General features: G+C 42.6%; 1 protein-coding gene across 2 annotated transcripts in view; it reads left to right on the plus strand.

Moving 5' to 3' along the window:
• The window catches only part of NFATC4 (nuclear factor of activated T cells 4), a 65,167-nt gene that overhangs the window by 11,915 nt on the left and 33,865 nt on the right, over nt 1–19,387 (plus strand). For both annotated transcript variants that reach the window (XM_066603694.1, XM_066603693.1), the window contains exons 3-6: nt 1,287–2,376; nt 2,689–2,851; nt 17,486–17,685; nt 17,850–18,022. In XM_066603694.1, the coding sequence (XP_066459791.1) occupies nt 1,287–2,376; nt 2,689–2,851; nt 17,486–17,685; nt 17,850–18,022 (1,626 nt within the window). The remainder of the gene's footprint in view (nt 1–1,286; nt 2,377–2,688; nt 2,852–17,485; nt 17,686–17,849; nt 18,023–19,387) is intronic.

A 19,387-nucleotide genomic window follows, 5' to 3' on the forward strand; every position in this document is an offset into this window, starting at 1 on the left:
GTTTGTTCACACGTACATTTATTTGTCGTAGCCTTACAGTTCTGTTGTTGGTTGTTTGCACGCACATTCAGTTTATATTGTTGTTAGTGTCCTGCGTGTATGCATGTCCCTATCCTCTCCCTTTCCTTTCCCTCCAGCCCTCGCTTGGGTTGTGCCCATGAAGGGCGTTGTACCTGCAGCCTGCACTGACATAACACAGTAACCAGCCTTCAATTTATGTTTGCCCTGCACATGGTACGTCTTAGGCTCAGGGCAAACGTGATGCATATATTCACCTCTCCAGGCTCCCCGCATCTCCTACACCACCTGCTTTGGTGTCACCTGTGATATCATGTTTACAGGTTGCAACAGCCTGTTTGTGGGATGCCATAACCTGCTGCAGCCAATCACAGGTTTTGGTGCTCGAGTGTTAAGGTGTGTGATTGGCTGCAGCAGCCTGTGACATCCTGGACAGTGCTAAGGTGTGTGTTTGGCTGCAGCAGCCTGTGACATCCTGGACAAAGACTGACTGCAGCTTATAAACAAACACCAGGCAGGGAGAACAGAGCTGCAGCGCTCAAAATATAGGAAATGTAGAGAGGTGACTATGTGACAGTTTATGTTACAGCATGGGCTATCTGTTTATAAGATAATTTGTCAGACACCCATTTAAATTATAGCATTTCCCCCCCCCAGGATGTCTGTCATCTCTCTTGCCTCAAGGAAGCTGTTCAAACATTCTCTTTCCTATCTCTTGTGATTCTATCTATTTTTTTTTTGCCTTTCAGGAACTGAAATAAAAGACTGTTTGTTTACTATTCCACAATACAGGGATGCAATATTGAGATGAGACAATAAGAACCTAGATGGTGAAAGCTGTTTCTGTCTATCCGTAATAAGGAGCATGACTAGCATGAGATTTGTTAGAGTCTTGTGCTCCCATGAAATGGAGCTCGGTTGACTATTTTTGGTTTCTTAGGATATCATGTGCAGATAAATTGTTGACCATAGTTTTACATTTCAGAACACAGAGCTCTTTGTCCTAATATGTATGTAGCTATGGGTTATATTTCAGCCTCTCAAAAGTAAAAGGACAACTGTAATGAGTGCTGTATGCAATTAGCAAGAACTATGAGCAGGACCAAGTCTAACTATATGCTGCAAAGAAAATAAACTAAGTGTAAGGTTCTCGAGTGAATGAGAAATTATATAAAACTGAAAAACTGCTACCGTATGAATGTATCTAGTTAAAAAAAAAAAAATTAAACCTGAATTTAACACTAGATATCTTTATCGTACTATTGCAGATCTGGAATCAGATGACCCTTCACTATGCAATGATGTGACCCCAGACACCCTGACCATTAATTCATCTAATGCCTCTGTTGCTGCAGGAGCAGGTGGTGGAATTGGATGTGTTAGTCGGGCAGGCATGCACTCACCACCCCCGAGACGTTCCTCAGATCATGATATAAATGGAACATTCCTCAGCCAGCCATCTAGGTTCATTCCACTTGGGGGATCACGCTTCCTGGAGTGTCCAAGTATACGTATAACAAGTGATTCGCCCTCAAATAGTGATGGAGAACAGGAAGAACAAAGCAGAACAGATATTTGGGATGAAAGACCACATCGCGATCAACTTTTCTTGCCTCCTGATCCATTTGTATATCGGGACTCTTTCCTTAGCCCCAGTCCAGCAAGTAGTCATTCTTCATGGAGTATTCTTTCTTCTGAAGCATCCTCTTGTGACTCTCTAGGGCAAATGTGTGAAGAGGTGGAAAGAGAGCTTAATGAAGCTGCATCTCGATTCACACTAGCATCCCCTCTTGGATCTCCAAGAGGTTCGCCAAAACCCTGGAGTGTCCATAATGAAGAGTTCTGGTCAAGTGGTCATTCTGGTCCTCCAGCTTCATCTCGAGAAGAACTGCTGTCACCATATCCTCAAGGCCAAATTTCAAGGCCTACATCACCATGTGGCAAAAGGAGGTATTCAAATTCTAATGAGGATGGTATCCACCATGCTAGCTCACCTTCTCCATCTCCTTCGCGTAGGGGTAGCCTAGGAGATGAAAATTTGCCCTCTGAAGCCGAAGCTTCTCCTAAGCCCTCTGATCACAACCAACAAACAATATCAATCTCACAAGAAAGAGGAGATAACATTCCACAAAAAGCCAGAAGAACTTCAGCTGAGCAAACAATTGCCCCTGTTAGACCCGAGGAATCCTCAAGTCCTACAAAGACTTTTTCCTCTGGAGCATCTGTATGTGTAAGTGACGAGAACAATGTGATGTTCCCTCAAACAAGGAAAGAAAATGTAGGAATGGATTACCTGGCCGTGCCTTCAGCATTGGCCTGGTCAAAAGCAAGAGTTGGAGGTCAAAGTCCAATTTTTAGGTAAAACTTACAAATAATTTTATTTTTCTTTATATGAAGAGGAGTCTCTGATTTATAAGCCATAATATAATAGTAATCAGTCCTGTTACAAAGCAAAATTTATCATTAGCAATTACATGACATGCGATCTATTAAGAAAGTAAGGAAATACTGTTTAATGTATTCTATGGCAGTAATTAGACTATAATTATACTTCACCTTTATCAAGTTTCTTAAAACTTGAACATTTTTACTTTCCTTTGTTTTCCTTTGTTTTATTATACCTATACTATATGCACTCTACTAAGGTACAGTTATGTGGTCTCTGTTCAGGTCTTCCTCTTTACCACCTCTGGATTGGCCACTACCAAGCCAGTATGAGGGTTTAGAACTGAGAATAGAGGTACAGCCCAGGACTCATCATCGAGCTCATTATGAAACAGAAGGGAGCCGGGGTGCAGTGAAGGCTTCACCTGGAGGTCATCCTGTTGTTAAGGTAATATTAAAATACTGCAGCTACGGCACATTTCTATAGTATGTCTAATGCAAGAGTGCCATCTAAGCTGTGTATAGCATGTATGATATTAATCAACATGGAGAATTCCCTTTTAAAGTAGTTGTCTCATGAGCCCAACTACGTCCCACATGTCCTATTAGGGAATATGAATATCATAGAGGTGTGTGACCCACTGTGGACCATTCTCTAAGAGCTAGAGTGTAAAGCGGCACATAAAGAGCATTTCTTCGGCAAATTCAGCGCATCCATGTATTGCATGGTTGGTTACTCATTGGAATGCCCAGCATACTGTACCACATTTCTTATGTAGTGGAAAATATGGCTGGCTGCAGATACAACGAGCAATAAAAGTTAGTTATAGGTTTCTGCGTCTGGACCGGCAGCGATCAATTGATTTGCCACATTTAATTTTAAAAGTTTTTATTTTTAAAGGAGTTATCCCATTAAAAACATTTACCCCCTATCCAGAGGACAGGTAATATATGTATGATCACTGGGAAGCTGACCTCTGGGACTCCCAGGGTTTACAAGCATGGGAAGCCCCAAATCCTGCAAGAGAATGGAGTGGGTGTGCACATGCGCATTTATGCTGCTTTCAGTCAAGTGTACTTTAAGTCTTTACTTTGTACTTGGTATGTGGACCAGAATATGGAACTAATGTAAATCTAAATATCTATTTAGGTGCATTTTTCACAGCATGTAAAACACAGGATGCGCTACTTTTGTCCATTATAGTCTATGGAAAGTGACAGAAATATGGATGCATGTGCAACACACCAGACCGGGGTGCGATGCTGCCCCAGCCCCATTGAAAACAATGGGCACTGCGATGTGAGACCACGCAGCAAGATAGTACATGCCACGATTTGTTTCCTGCATCACATTGTGGTGCCATGCAGGAAAACATCGCTAATGTGTATGACCCCATTCAAAAGAATAGGGTTCATATTTGTGTGTCTTGCAATGCACAATTTTGACACCCATGTGAAGCCGGCCTAAGTCCACTCTTGTCTTGTATTTGCTTGAAGGCTAACCATAGGTTATATCCTTAGACCACGCTAACGCAGGGCACTTTGCTGCAGTCTTTTTATGTATTTTCTTCCTTGGGTAAAGTTAGGACTAGATCCTAAAGAGGGGGGAAAAGTCTAAAGGCTGAAATCACACATGCAGTTATTGTGCCAGTTCGTCAAGCCAAAAGTAGGAGTAGATACAAACAACGGCAAAAGGAAGCAGGTTCAGTTGACACATTTAGGGTTATGACTAAGGATGTTCTATTCAAAACACACTAACTACGTGGCCAAAGCGTTGTGTTAGATACAAGAAATGTACAGTAGAGATATATTGTCCTTTTGTCCTTTCCTTTCTATTTTCATTCCCATTGGCCCAATTCTGTCTAGGGTTTAAAAAACTGCATCAAAACCTGAAAAACTGCTTGTGTAATTCAATCTGAACCATTTAGATGCTGTGGTTTTTCACACCCGACAGCCATCGGCTGTTAACCCTGTAAGTGTTGCTGTCAGTTCTGGGTATTTAAATCCCCAATCGATTTTAGGAGATCGCAGGGTGCAGTTTGGTTGCCATGGCAGCCTGGGGCCTACTGAAGGGCCCCAGCGCCTCAATGGCTAACTCTCTATCAAACCATGCCTGTGCCTTGATAGAATGCCTGTCAGATCATGGTATAATGTAACACTATGGTATTACAATATGCATTATACTGCAAAAGCGATCAAACAATTGGAAGTTCAGATCCCCTATGTGGACTAATAAAAAAATTTGAAAATCAGTTTAGAAAAGTTTTATTAACCCATTAAAGACACGGCCTATTTTGGGCTTAAGGGCGCCCACCCACTGGCGTTTGCGATTTTCGTGCGTGAAAAACGCAGCGTTTTCGCGGCGTTTTTTGCCGCGTTTTCGCGGCGTTTTCGCGGCTTTTCCATTAATTTCCATTGACTTTCATGGGTGCATTAGGAGAAAAATAAGGACACATATGCAACTGACAGTTCCTATGTTAAAAAACGCAACGCAACGCAAAAAAAAACGCCAGTGGACAGGAGTACATTCAATTCTAATTGCTCTTGAGAAAAAACGCAAAATGCAAAGAAAAAAAAATCGCCAGTGGGTGGGCGCCCTAAGGTCGCAACGATTTTTGGCGGATTTTCTTCTCCGTTTATCAAAAGCCATAACTTTTTTATTTTTCCGTCAATGCGGACGTTGTTTTTTGCGTGGCGAACTGTAGTTTTTGATGGTGCCATTTTTGGGTACATAGACTATATTGTAAAACTTTTATTTTTTTTTATGATAACAGGGAGAGAAAACGTAGCAATTCTGACAGATTTTTTGGGTTTTTTTTTTACAGCGTTAATCATGCAGCATAAATGACACGATACATGTTTTCTTCGGGTCGGTACGGTTAGAACGATACCAAAATTCTTATATTTTTTTAGGTTTTTCCACTTTTCTGCAATAAAAACCTTTTTTGGGAATTTTTGTTTTCTAAATCGCTGCATTCAAAGTCCTGTAACTTTTTTATTTTTCTATGCACGGAGCTCTGTGTGGGCTTATTTTTTGTGTGACGAGCTGTAGTTTTTATTGGTGCCATTTGGGGGATATATACGCCTTTTTTGATCACTTTTATTGCATTTTTTGTCGTGCAGAATAAAAAGCATATTTAACTTATTGTACACGTCCTTACGGACACATTGATACCAAATATGTGCCATTTTAATTTTTTTTCTACGCGAATATGAGAAAAAGCATAAAAAAGGGTTTTTTTTCTTTTTTTTTACATTTTTATTATTTTTTTTACACCAACTATGTCCCTCTGAGGGACTTAAAGCACAGCACTGATGATCGCTATGATAAGGCATGGCAGGACTTCTGTCCTACCATGCCTTATCGCTTATACAGCGATCCTAGGCTCTGGCAACACAGGACGCCAGTATCTGGCGCCATGTTGCCATGGCAACAGGCCGGGCTCTCTGCGATTATATCGCCAGAGCCCGGCAACTTCACAGAGGGAGCGTGCTCCCTCTGTGAACCCTTCCCATGCCGCGATCTACATAGATCGCGGCAGGGAAGGGGTTGACAGCGGGGGCGCATTTCTGATGTAGCGGGAGGCCGGCTATGACTGACAGCTGGCTCCCGCTGCAGGATAGCACGAGATCTGTCATGATCTCGCGCTATCCCTATGACGTAAGGGTACGTCATTTTGCGGGAAGTACCCCGCTCCCATGACGTACCCTTACGTCATGGGGAGGGAAGGGGTTAATTATTAGAAAAAATAAAAGCTATTAAAAGTTTAAACTGCCCCCCTTTTCATATATTTAGAATTAAAAAAAACAAAAACCCTGCATCCATAAAACTCTAATCTCTCAAAGTAATACATTATTTACCTCAAAAGGTGAACATCATCCAGAAAAAATACACATCAGTACAGCACCAGCTTTTTTGGTCATTCCATCTCCCAGAAAAAATGTAAAAAAAAGCTATCAAAAAATATTTACTTGGAAATGGTATCGATAGAAACTACAGGATGTCCCACAAAACAATGAGCCCTGGCACAACTATGCCGACAGAAACATAAAAAGCTATGGCGGTCAGAAAATCACTCTGGAAAATAATTCTGTGTTTTTCCAAAGATATTTTATTTTTTAAAAGTAGTACAGCAAAAAAAAACGACATAAATTTGGTATCGTCATAATCGTACTAATCCATGGAATAAAGTTATTTCATTTTTGCCCCAGTTTACACCATAAAAACAAGACCCTCCACCCCCAAGGATGGTAGAATTACGTTTTTCCCATTTAACTCGACTTAGAAATGTTTTAAAGTTTTTCAGTGCATTATATGGTACATTAAATAGTAGTATTGAAAGATACAACTCGTCCCTCAAAAAAGCAAACCCTCAGAGAATTACATTGATGAATAGCTCAAGGGCCTGAACACACTAGTGCTGCTCGTTGTGATCGGCAGGTTTTTCCAAAATCTACAAGTCTCAGATTTACCAGACTCTAAGGCATCCTCCTGCACTCCATGCACAGATCCAATCCCAGGTGCAAGTGATAAACAGCAGACAAACTTAAATTGTGAAAACAGTCCAGCATCCAGGAGTGTGAGCATAAAAACGTCTGGTTTATTTAGCAAAAATTAAAATCCAACATCCATTCAGGACAAACAAGACAGCTACATATTTCGGCATAAGCCTTCTTCATAGCATATCTCCACCTGATTTTTAGCAAAAAAACTTTTGACAAATAAGATCTGGTGTGTCTCTCAGTTGATAGCACTGTTACCTTGCAGTGCTGGGTCCCAGGTTCAAATCCCATCAAGGATAACATCTGTATGAACTTTGAAAAGCTCTACCCAGATGTTGTCCTTGGTCAGATCTGAATCTACAATGAAAACCAGCAGTGCTAACAAATGAGCCACCACACTTGTTGTTCTCCAGAGAAGGGGGAAGAACAACACAAAGAGAACCTAAAAACCCTTCCAGATGTTATCCTTGGATAGATTTCAACCGACAGCTCCGGTACTACAAGGCAGCAGCGCTAACAACTGAGCCACTAAATACCCTCGGGTTTTAGCACTATTGTAATCCCTGAAATGTAACCAACCAACAGAAAAATCAGAAGGGAGTAACCAAACATTCCAAACTGCCAATCCCTGTATTCCATATCTAGATGACCTTGCTATTGGAAGAGGTGTTGAACTGACACACAGAAGTTGCAATCAGCAGCCTAGCAATGTCAGTAATAGACCACTCATTCACTAATGCCGGCGTTTGCTCTGCAGAACATTGCACAGCACAGACTTCAATCCCATAAGACATTTAGATTTTTTTTTCTCAGCCAGCAACATAGAAGATTACTAGCGCATGTGCAGTTTATAACCACAGACACTTAGACAACGGATGTTAGATATGTTACTGTGACTTGTAAGACCTAAATGACTGCTTCTAGGTAGAGACCATAATAGGATAAAAATCCAGATTAATTAGTGTATTGGGGACATCAAAGGGGATTCTCGTCGTTACTGTATTACAGTAGGATTAGATCTCATATAATAACCCGCCTTAAGGCCCATTTACACGGGACGACTGTAGGGCAAGCGATGTCCGACACTCGTCCCTGTGTTTCCTCGCTCCCATGCTCCTGCACGAGAGTAGCAGAGCTGTCTCGCTCATGGAGCGGCCAACAGCGGGGCAGGACAGTGCAGGAGATTTCGCTCCTCTCGCTCCCCCGCCCCTCTCCATTGAGATAGCACAGCAGTCATTCACTAATGAACTGCCGCTGTTTAAACTGAATGATGAGCTCATCGCTGATCTGTTATGCAGCATAAACGATGGACGATCAGTACAAGCCGTGCTCATGCTGGTACTCATATATCTGTAAATAAAATGTATAATTAAACAAAAATGTATTGTGCATAAGTACAAAACAAAGTAGACTGTGATTGAAATGGTTGTAAGCAGAAAAATGTGTGCCACGCATGGAGAGAAAATAATTTGTAGTCTTCAGGCCCAGATAATGCCAAATATTTGAATAGAGTCCCTATGTCGATGGCTGTCAAAATGACATTCTCTGATACAGATATATCATGTATTCTGTTAATATTGTCTTTTGTGTCTCGGAGGTAAGAAGGCAGTGATGTTACAAATAGTCTTAAAACTGTGTCAATATAGGTACTGGTATTTGCTGTCAATTTATTACCTGAGATTATTGGGCGACCCAGAATGGGTATAATTTGTGTAATTTTGGCAGCGCATACACTGTAGCAATAGAAGGATTTTCATTGAAGATTAATTTAAATTCATTCAAGGATAATAAATGATCCCCCAATGCCTCTGTTAGGATTGAACCTAGAACTCCAGCATTGCAAGGCAACGGTGCTAGCAACTGAGCAACCACGCATGGCCTTCCTTCTCTGAAGGAGATAAGGAGACATGTTGTTCTTGGACAGATTTAATGACTGTACCGCCTCAGTGGTTGTTCCTCCTTCTTTCTACTTCTTGTTCTTCCTTCTTCTCCTTCTTCCTCTGTCTTCCTCTGCCTCCAGTGGAGAAGAAGATGGTGAAGGAGAAGACTATGAAGAAGGAGAAAGGAAAGAAGGAGATAAATGAGAAGCAGATCCTTTTTCTTTCTCCTCCTCCTCCAAAGAAGAAGCAGGAGAAGACGGAAGCTTGGTGTCTCAGTGGCTAGTACGTTTGCCTTGTAATGCTAGGTTCACGGCTGATTGACATCTGCATGGAGCTTGTATGTTCTTTGTGTTTTTTTATTCTTGTCCTTATCCATCCTCTCCTCCTATGGAGAAGGAAGAAAAAAGATGTGTAGTGGCTCAGTTGTTAGCATTGCTCTTTTGCAATGTTGGAGCTCTAGGGTCAAATCTGTCCAAGGGCAACATACAGATGTTTTTTGTATATTCTTTTTCTGTTTATTTTTCCTGTTCTTCTCCTCCTGTTAAGCAGGACAGACGTGGTGGCTCAGTTGTTCGTACTATTGCTTTGTGTTCCTGGAGTTGTAGGTTAAAATTTGGCCAAGGCCAACATAGGGTGTTTTTTTATGTTCACTGTACTCATTCTTGTTGTTCCTCTCCTCCTCTGGAGCCATTGGCTAGCACGTTGCCATGTAGTGCTGCGGTTCTAGGTTCACGGCTGATTGACAACATCTGCATGGAGCTTGTATGTTTTTTGTGTTTATTATTCTTGTCCTTATCCCTCCTCTCCTTCTATGGAGAAGGAAGAAAAAAGATGTGTAGTGGCTCAGTTGTTAGCATTGCTCTCTTACAATGTTGGAGCTCTAGGGTCAAATCTGTCCAAGAGCAACATACAGATGTTTTTGTATATTCCTGCTGTTTATTCTTCCTGTTCTTCTCCTCCTGTTAAGCAGGACAGACGTGGTGGCTCAGTCGTTAGTACTGTTCCTTTGCGGTCCTGGAGTTGTAGGTTAAAATTTGGCCAAGGCCAACATAGGGTGGGTTTTTTATGTTCACTGTACTCATTCTTGTTGTTCTCCTCCTCCTCTGGAGCCAAACAAACAAGTATGGCTCAGTTGTTAGCACTGCTGCATTGCAGTTCGAGGTTCAAATCTGTCAAAGGGCAACATCTGGATGGAGCTTTTATGTTCTCTTTGTGTTTATTCTTTCTGGTCTTCATCTCTAGACAGGTGTTGCGGATTAGTGGTTATAACTGCTGCCTTGTAGTGCTGAAGTTTTAAGGTTCAAATCTGACCAAGGATAGAAGCCAGATAGACAAGTGTGGTGGCTTAGGTGTTAACACTGCTGTCTTACGTTGCTGGAGTTCTAGATTCAAATCCACTCTTACACAGGTGTTAGTAAGAACGCTTTATTTGTAAATGAAGTGTTTTTACTAGGGCAGAGCTGCTCTGTACAGTATTTAGTGTAAGCATTTGCCTGCGTTGTTGCGCTTTTAGCAACATCTGGATGTTTGTTTTATGTTCTCTTTGTGTTTCTTCTTCTTCTTCTCTTCCTCCTCCTCTAGAGCCAAATGGCAGGTGTGGTGGCTCAGTTGTTAGCACTGCTGCTTTGCATTGCTGGAATTGAAGATTCAAATCTGACCATGGGCAACATCTGGATTGGTTTTTTTATGTGCTCTTTGTGTTTATTCTTGTCTGTTTGGCTCCAGTGGAGTAGGAGAGCAAACGGTGTGGTGGCTCAGTTGTTAGTACTGCTGCCTTATAGTTCTGGAGATCTAGATTCAAATCTGTCTAAGGCCTCGGTCAGATGGGAGTTTTTTGCCGCGATTTGCGGATCACATGACGGATGCGCATCCACAAATCGCGTGACCGGGGCCGAAAAGTCGCCGGAAAAATCTGCTCCTAGCCGTGTTTTCGTTGAAACGGGCCGATCACAGGAACGCTGTCCAACCTATTGCAATTCAATGGAGTCGGCAATACAGCCGGCTCCATTGAAAGCAATGGGCTGCCGGCGAGCGCAGGATGAATTTTCGGGAAGGGCTTAAAAATATAAGCCCTTCCCTGAAAATCATCCAAAAATGTGTAAAAATAAAAAAAAAATCTATACTCACCTTGTCCCTGCAGACGGAGTTCAGCCGCGGCCGGCCGGCAGTTCTCCGGAACTGCTCTGAGTAGTATGCAGCTCTCAGCTATTGAATGACAGCTGAGAGCTGCCCCTGATTGGTCCCTGCGCTGAGCCAATCAGAGGCAGCACTCACTCACCCATTCATGAATTCATGAATGGGTGAGTGAGAGCTGCCTCTGATTGGTGAGGGCTGTGACCAATCAGAGGCAGCCCATTCAGCAGGCGGGGATTTTAAATCCCCACCTGCTGAATACTACTCAGAGCAGTTCAGGAGAACTGCCGGCCGGCCGCGGCTGAACTCCGTCTGCAGGGACAAGGTGAGTATAGATTTTTTTTTACTATTTTTACACATTTTTGGATGATTTTCAGGGAAGGGCTTATATTTTTAAGCCCTTCCCTGAAAATTCATCCTGCGCTCGCCGGCAGCCCATTGCTTTCAATGGAGCCGGCTGTATTGCCGGCTCCATTGAATTCAATGGGCAAACATCATTCTTCTGAGGCAGAGGAGAATGATTTGTGTAGTATATGTTCTCAATGGGTCGGCGCTGCTGCCGCCGGCCCCCATTGAGCGCATATAGAGAACACAAGGAATCGCAGATAGGTGCGATCTGCGATTTCTTGTGTCCTATAATTTATCGGACAAGCGCATAAAAAGCGCCCATGTGTTCGATACCATTGCAAAGCAATGGTTCTAAAAGATCGCAGTTCGCATGCCCGTGTGACCGAGGCCTAAGGGCAACATCTGGATGGTGTTTTTATGTTCTGTTTGTGTTTATTCTCCCTGTTTATCTCTTCCTCTGGAGCAGAATAGACAAGTGTAGTGGTTCAGTTGTTAGCACTGCTGCTTTGTAGTTTTGGAGTTCCAGGTTGAAATCCAACCAAGGGCAATATCTATATGGAGTTTTTAAAAGTCCATGCAGATTTTACACTTGATGGGATTTGAACCCAGGACCCCAGCACTGAAAGGCAACACTGATAACAAATGAAGCATATTCATGAAAGAAAACACATGCAATTTAGTGAAGCTGATTTTTACTTCCACTGATTTCAATGGGAGGCAGAATCAGCTGTACGATCTGGTTGGGCACTCCTAACCTGTTGGTTTTTTTTTATTTCCAATGTTCACTCAACACTAGTTCACATGTGGTGTATGTGCTGGACAGCATATTACAGAACAAATAAAGTAGATGAGATTTCAAGAAACCTTATCCACATTACGGAATAATTTTGCAGCCTAAGTTAACCTGCGGTGCAGATTGTAAATCTGCGGCATGTTAGTTTATGCTGAGGATTTTCACTGTGGATTTCATCCCTTCAAATGAGGGGGTGAAATCTGCACCAGAGTTCTATACCAAATCTGCATGCACAAGTAGGTTTGATTTTGGTATATAAAAAAACAGATCAATTGTAATGTGCGTGTCCATTTTTAAGTCCATGTATGATTTGTGTGCCATCAGTTGTTTTTTTGTGCATGCAAAAAAACTGAAGGAGGCTCGATTTTTTTTTTCTACAATTTGCTTAGCTATGATCACTGAAAAATGAAATGCACACAGATGTCCTTCATGTGCACTACATTTTTTTTGTGCACCCATTGGCTTCAATGGGTGACTGTCGTCTGAGAAGCTGGACCAGAATAGGAAGCACTGAGATTTTTCTAGTCTGTGCAATAAAATGCATGTGTGTATAGCTCCTTTGACTATAATGGGTCGGTGCACTTTCCATGCGCAGTCAGTTACAAAAATGGAAAGCACATGAATGTGAAAATCGCTCATGTGAATAAGACCTCATATGGGACATTGCATATTGATATTATGCTAGTGATCTTAGATTTTTTGTGCCTTTCTTGTATAGTAATCCAAGCCTGGAAGCAAAGTCTATCAGCTTGTATATCTAGGAGGCGGGGCTAGGTCTGTGGGTAAGGAACAAGCTCCAGCATTGTAAAGCTCATTGGGTGACAAGATGATTCCCAGCTGTTCTCATCTCTTCTCATCTTTCCCACGCTTGCATTCTTACATATAGAGTTGGTTCTAAAAGAACATTATTGCTTTCCTGTGCCTCTTTAAACACGTAGTTCGCCAGCTACGGTACATCGTCCTCTTGCTGTCTCTAGTATAGCTACAATTCCAAAAAAAAAAGTTAATAGAAGAGATTTGAAAAAATGCAAAAAAGTATATATACTAGAGCAAAAAAATCCGTAAGGTGGGTAAGTTCCAACAATTTGAGCACACAAACGTTTACTGATACAGTAACTGTACATATGCAATCATATATTTGGTTTACTTGCTGTCGCTATGAACTACATGTATCAGCTGTACATAGACATGTATTTCACAGGTGCAGGCTTTAAATACTTTTAATCCTTAGACAATGTTAAATAATGTAACCAGCGGCTGAAACCTCAACACAAGAGTATCAGTACAGCTAGTCATGCACTGCAGGATTGAAGACCTATGCAGTGATCAAGCTGATAATCGAACTATATGTGGGAAGTAATTATGTAATCTCCTTCTTTCTCCTTTAAGTGACCCTTCGAGGAGGAGGTGTACATTATGTGGCCAAATGCATGTAGATCCCTAACTGTAACACCTAAATATAAGAGGCTGTTGGTCCTCTTATACCATAACTACGGGTGATCGTATTCAGCCAAGAAAGCTTTTGTGAGGTCAGATACCATGTTCTACAAGAAGGTCTGGCTTGCAATTGGAATTCTAGTTCAGCCCAAAGACGTTTGAGGTTGAAGCCAGGGCTCTGTCCATACGATATTTATCACACCATATCTTTATGGACTTTGCTTAGTGGACAGAGGCAAATTCAGGCCTCATGCACACGGGGCAAATTGAGCAGCGGATTCCGCGCTTGTCGACAGGTGCGGGCAATCCACTGCTTCTTGTGCCCATTGATGTGTGTGTGGATTCCTCTCTCCACGCACACCAGCAGATTTTATTTGTGGCTGCTACATGCCAAAATAAAATCACAGCATGCTTTATTTTTAGAGCGGATACACAGGGACGGCTTCCATTGAAGTCGGTGGAAGCTGTTCCTCCCGTGGCACTTCTGCAATGAGCATTGCAGAAGTGTTTGTGGATCCGTGTCATCGCCTAGGTTATGTCGCATTGTCCTCGGCAAAGACAATTTTTGACAGGTACACAGGGTCGCAGGCATGGGGGGTTTTCAGGCGGGATATCCCACACGGAATCCGTGCGTGCCTATGTGCATGGGGCCTTATTCTGGAACAGATAATGGCCATCCACAAACAATTGCCCAATTTGGAAGCAACCAATTGTCTAAAAGAGTGTTTCACAACCCCCCAACAGGTTATGTTTTGAGGATTTCTATAGTATTGTACAGGGGATATAATTAATTAATATTTCAGACATTTCCACAGGTGTTCTCTCTAAGATATATCCTCAAATCATTACCTGTTGGGTGGTTGTGAGGACTGAAGTTTGGGAAACAATGGTCTAAAGTGTCTCCATACCATTATCCCTCCTTAAGCAAATTTTTCATTACGCTTATAAGTTCTGGTAGGTAGCATTATCCAGGCAATACATCAAAATCCAGTTTATCTATGAGACTGCCATATAGTGAAACATGATTCATCACTCCAGGGGACACGTTCCTATTGCCCCAAAGTCCAGTGGCAGCGTGCTTAACATCACTGGGGTCAATTCTTGGCATATTTTACTTTACAAAGTTTCCAACAAACTGTTATTGTGCTGTTACTTCTAGAGGCAGTTTGGAGTTCTGTAATAAATGATAGAACACTATCTCCCCTTTCCCCTCGCAGGCGTTGCAGGTCACGATAAGTGTTATACCCAAGTCAGGTAAAGAGCCCTCAGCTTGTGGTAGCTATAAACCGATCTCAATACTCAATATTGACACCAAGATATACTCAGGGATGCTTGCAGCGTGCCTTCGGCCTCTCATGCCTGCGATGGTGCAAAAAGATCAGGTGGGGGTTCATTCCTGGAAGGGAGGCAAGGGACAACACAATCCGAACCCTGGCCATTGTGTTGAAGGCACGTCAGTCGGGGGACCCTCTATGTCGATTATCGGTGAAAGCTGAAAAGGCGTTTCATAGGGTGGACTGGGGGTTCCTTGAGGCGGCTTTGATGAGAATTGGTGAGACTTCCAGATTCCTCAGCAGGATCATGCCTCTTTACTGCAGTCCGACTGCCAGGGTTCGTGTTACGGACAACTATCAGGTTTGATACGGATTAACAATGGCACCAGGCAAGGTTGCCTCCTGTCTCCTTTTCTCTACATAATAGTTATGGAGACTTTGGCAAACGTGCTGAGAGTGAACACCAACATTCAGCGGGTTGAGATTGGCCAAACTGAGCATAAGGTTGCTCTGTACGCAGATGACCTTCTGATATACGTAACTAATCCCGGAATAGCTCTCCCTGGTATCCTAAAGGAATTTGAGACATTTGGTAAACTGTCCAATTTTAAAGTGAATCTAAATAAGTCAGAAATACCCAATGTGACACTGCTAAAGACACTGATGGCATCGCTATAGTCATCTTTCTCCTACGTCTGGAAGAAAGATGAGATCAAATATCTGGGGATGGTGATCACGGCAGATATTGATAAATTTTAACAAAAAAAACTATAGGCCCCTGTTAGCAGGTCTCGCGTTAGACCTGGATAGATGGAAGATCCTCCCGCTGTCTTGGTTTGGAAGGGTTAATACAATTAAAATGAACTCTCTGCCGAAGTTTTTATATATCCTCCAGACACTGCCCATAAAACTACTGGAGACGTTCCTGTCTCGGGTTAGGAAGGTCGTAATGAAGTTTATCTGGGAAAATCGCAAACCCAGGCGCAACTGGAGAGCGCTCACAAGCCGCAAGGAGTTAAGAAGCATGGGAGTACCAAATTTCTCGCTATACTACAAAGCCTTTTTGACAAAATGCATTCTCAATCTGTTCCATGGTAGGGATCATAAATGCTGGGTGGAGGCTGAGCAGGACTTGGCCCCATTTGGGGGTCTAGGATTCGTTGGTTGCCAGGCAGGTAGAGCCACAGGAATCTGCAGATGTCTCCTTTCCTGGACAATCTAATTGGAGCCTGGGTTGGTCCTGCTACTAGAGAGGGGCTCATATCTAGACTGGGCCCTTTGACTTCCCTGGTGGGTAACCCACACGCTCCGGCTTTCCTTCGGGGCACTTCCTTGACAGCCAGAATGGTGGATTTGGTCCCACGGGTCCGAACTTTGTTGTCAGGCACTAGTGTTAAGTCTCTCCGGGAGATTCTGGGGGGGGGAAGATCAGGGTGTGGTACCAATATCTTCTATGTGAAGTCCCTTGGTAGCTTGCAACAATTGGGGAGGCCTGTGACTGCCTTCGGGAGCCTATGTCTCTCTAGTCCAGATGAACCTTTTGAGAATCTCAACAATTTACAGATCACTTTTAGAGACAAAAGGGCAGGAGGACAAGGGGACACTTGAGTGGTAGAGGGACTTAGGTAGCAGTCTTTTGGTGGAGTTATGGAAAAAGGCTTATGTCTTGACCCATAAAATGAATATTTCTAGCAAGATGCAGGAGCTTAATTAGAAAATTCTGACCCGATGGTACAAGATACTGGTGGGACTGGAGAGAATCTACCCCCAGTATCCGGCTCTTTGCTGGAGGTGCCCAAAGGAGCGGGGGGTCATTAATCCATCCATGGTGATCTTGGTCATTAATTCTGCCTCTCTGGCAGGAGGTGGCAGAATTGTGTAAGCCAAACTGTAAAAGCCTGATTAACCTTACTCCTGAAATTGCTTTGTTGTCCATGATTGCAGGCTCACAGACCCGAATAAAGAGTTCTCTTCTGAGAATTTTTTCTACTGGCCTTGAGGCAGATTATCCATTGGAAATGGAGGTCCCCACTCCTCCCTTAAGGTTTATGTGGCTGGAGTCATTGGATAACCTAAAATATATGGAAATGTTATGTGCAAAAGACGATCTGAGATTTACCAAATTCTATGCTATGTGGGCGGTGTGGCTATAATTTCGCTCCTCACCAGGATTGAATGCCTTGCTTGTTGACGGTACCATCACACCTTGACGAGGCACTCATAGCCTACTACCTACTGAACTGAGTCCGCAGTTGGTTCCCTTGCTTAGTTCAGATTTTTGACCAAACTGGACGGGTGAATCCTAATCCCGATCCCACTACCCTTCCCTCTACGCCACCCCTCACCTGAGCACCCTTCTTCTTCTCTATTCTTCTTTTCTTTTTTCTATGTTTTACTCTATTTTCCCCAGACCACCAGATCTCTGGGAGAGACAAGTACCGGGATTGTTAAAATTTGAAAACTATTGTGTATGCATTGCTATGAATAATGCAGTTGAATAAAATACTTTTGAACCATAATTGATAAAACAGCACCTGCAAACACAAGTTTGTATGGTCTACCATTTAGTGGTTGAGCTCTTGTTACTCCTAGACACGTCCAATAAACTGTGGTAAGAAAAGAAGTTTCGATTGTATGAATAGTGGGAAAAAATACACAGACATTCCAACCTGCAATAAGCGGCAATAATCTATAACCCATTTTATTCTTTGCAGCTTTTAGGATACAATGAAAAGCCGCTTACCCTTCAGATGTTCATTGGCACTGCAGATGAGCGCAACCTGAGACCTCATGCCTTCTACCAAGTTCATCGGATCACGGGAAAAATGGTAGCTACACCCAGCTATGAAGCTCTGGTGGGGAGTACCAAAGTTCTGGAAATGTCTCTTCTACCTGAGAACAATATGTGTGCCAAGTAAGTTGCATGCCACAAACAGGAGTGAATTACACTTAAATGACATATTTCCACTTCCACTGGGCTTCCTAAGAATATACATTATACCTATAGACATTTTTGAGGCAATGTATTTTACTAATTTGATACATTATTGATGGATCCTGTATATATCCATGTTCCAGTATAGATTGCGCTGGAATCTTGAAACTCCGGAATTCAGACATCGAGCTCAGGAAGGGGGAGACAGATATTGGCCGCAAAAACACACGTGTCCGCCTTGTCTTCCGGGTGCATGTTCCACAAGGAGGAGGAAAAGGAATCTCTCTACAAGTGGCCTCTATACCTATAGAGTGCTGTAAGTAAAGATTATAGATATGACATACCACCACAGGGTCATTACAGTCAAAGGCGTAACATGAAGCTCCTGGGCCCCAATGCAAAAACTGTATCAGGGCCCCCAACTACAATGCTTTATTCATAGTACTGGGCTCCCTATATGGAGAAGAGAGGCCTTATGGGCCTCCTAAGGCTCTTGGGCCTAGGTGCAACCGTATCCCCTATAGTTATGCCAGTGATTAGAGGGGTGCAGAGGTTCTAGTTACACACAGGGTCTCTTAGTTGAAGGGACCCAAAGGTACACATAAGAAGACACCATTGTTATGAATGACACAAGGTCGGTCGAGCCCTGTCACAGATTTTGCATCGGGCCCAGGATCTTTAACCCTTTCCAATCCAATTTGTATCCTGGTTTTCTTTGGGGGGCTTACTCTTTTTCTGCCTTTATACAACGGTGCTATATGCTGGCTAAAGCCAGTACTGCATGAGCTGACACGTTGGATAGGCTCCGACAGCAGAGAGGCTGGCAATATACAGTAAGAGAACCCCGACGGATGTCTTCCAATATTGGAGCTGTACAGCCTTAAATCATAATGTCTTTAGAGGTCAGACAGTGGATTGGAAAGGGTTAAGTTACATTGCTTATGTTCATTATTTATGAGACGTTTTGTAGAGATTCTGAATCGCTACATTCTCTTCTAATTTCCAAATGCACATTAGGTACAAGAATGTGACTATGGAAGTAATATAGAGTACACAAGACTTGTAGACATATAAAGAAGAGGGGGCTTTGTACACCTGTATGTAGGTGTATGACTTGGTAACCCAAAAAACTCCGCTCTAGAACTTCAAAATGTCCAACAATGGTTGTAACTTCCTGTCCTTAGTTTCACTAGAAGGAGAAGCACTTTGGGAACTTTCCCAGTGTGTTCCTTATGACTTTCTTTCCCATAGAGAATAATTTGCTTTTCAAATGTATTCTTGTTGAAATTTATGCTCGAGTTCCTAATTAAAAATTTCCTCCCATTCTGTCTCCATAGCTCCTATGCAGACTAAGGATCTCCACGGTAAAAGACAACAAACAAACTGTGTAGTCTGATCCTGCAATTGTTTTCCCCTCTAATGGTCCTTTACATATGGCTAATTTACTATAGCACAAAGAGGACAAATGGAAGAAAGTATGGGTTTGCTGGATAATACCCCATTTACACTGACAGATGATCGCTCAAAAGTCGCTCAAACAACAGTTTGAGTGACAGTTTTGAACGATCATCTTTGCATACTTTATAGTAGCTAATTGGCTACTATAGAGCCATGCAGCTGAAGCGGGACACCGCCACTTTTTCTCGCCGAACACTACAGCTGTTTTGCATAAAAAAAACAG

Source organism: Eleutherodactylus coqui, chromosome 5 (assembly GCF_035609145.1).
Source record: "Eleutherodactylus coqui strain aEleCoq1 chromosome 5, aEleCoq1.hap1, whole genome shotgun sequence".
NCBI lineage: Eukaryota > Metazoa > Chordata > Amphibia > Anura > Eleutherodactylidae > Eleutherodactylus > Eleutherodactylus coqui.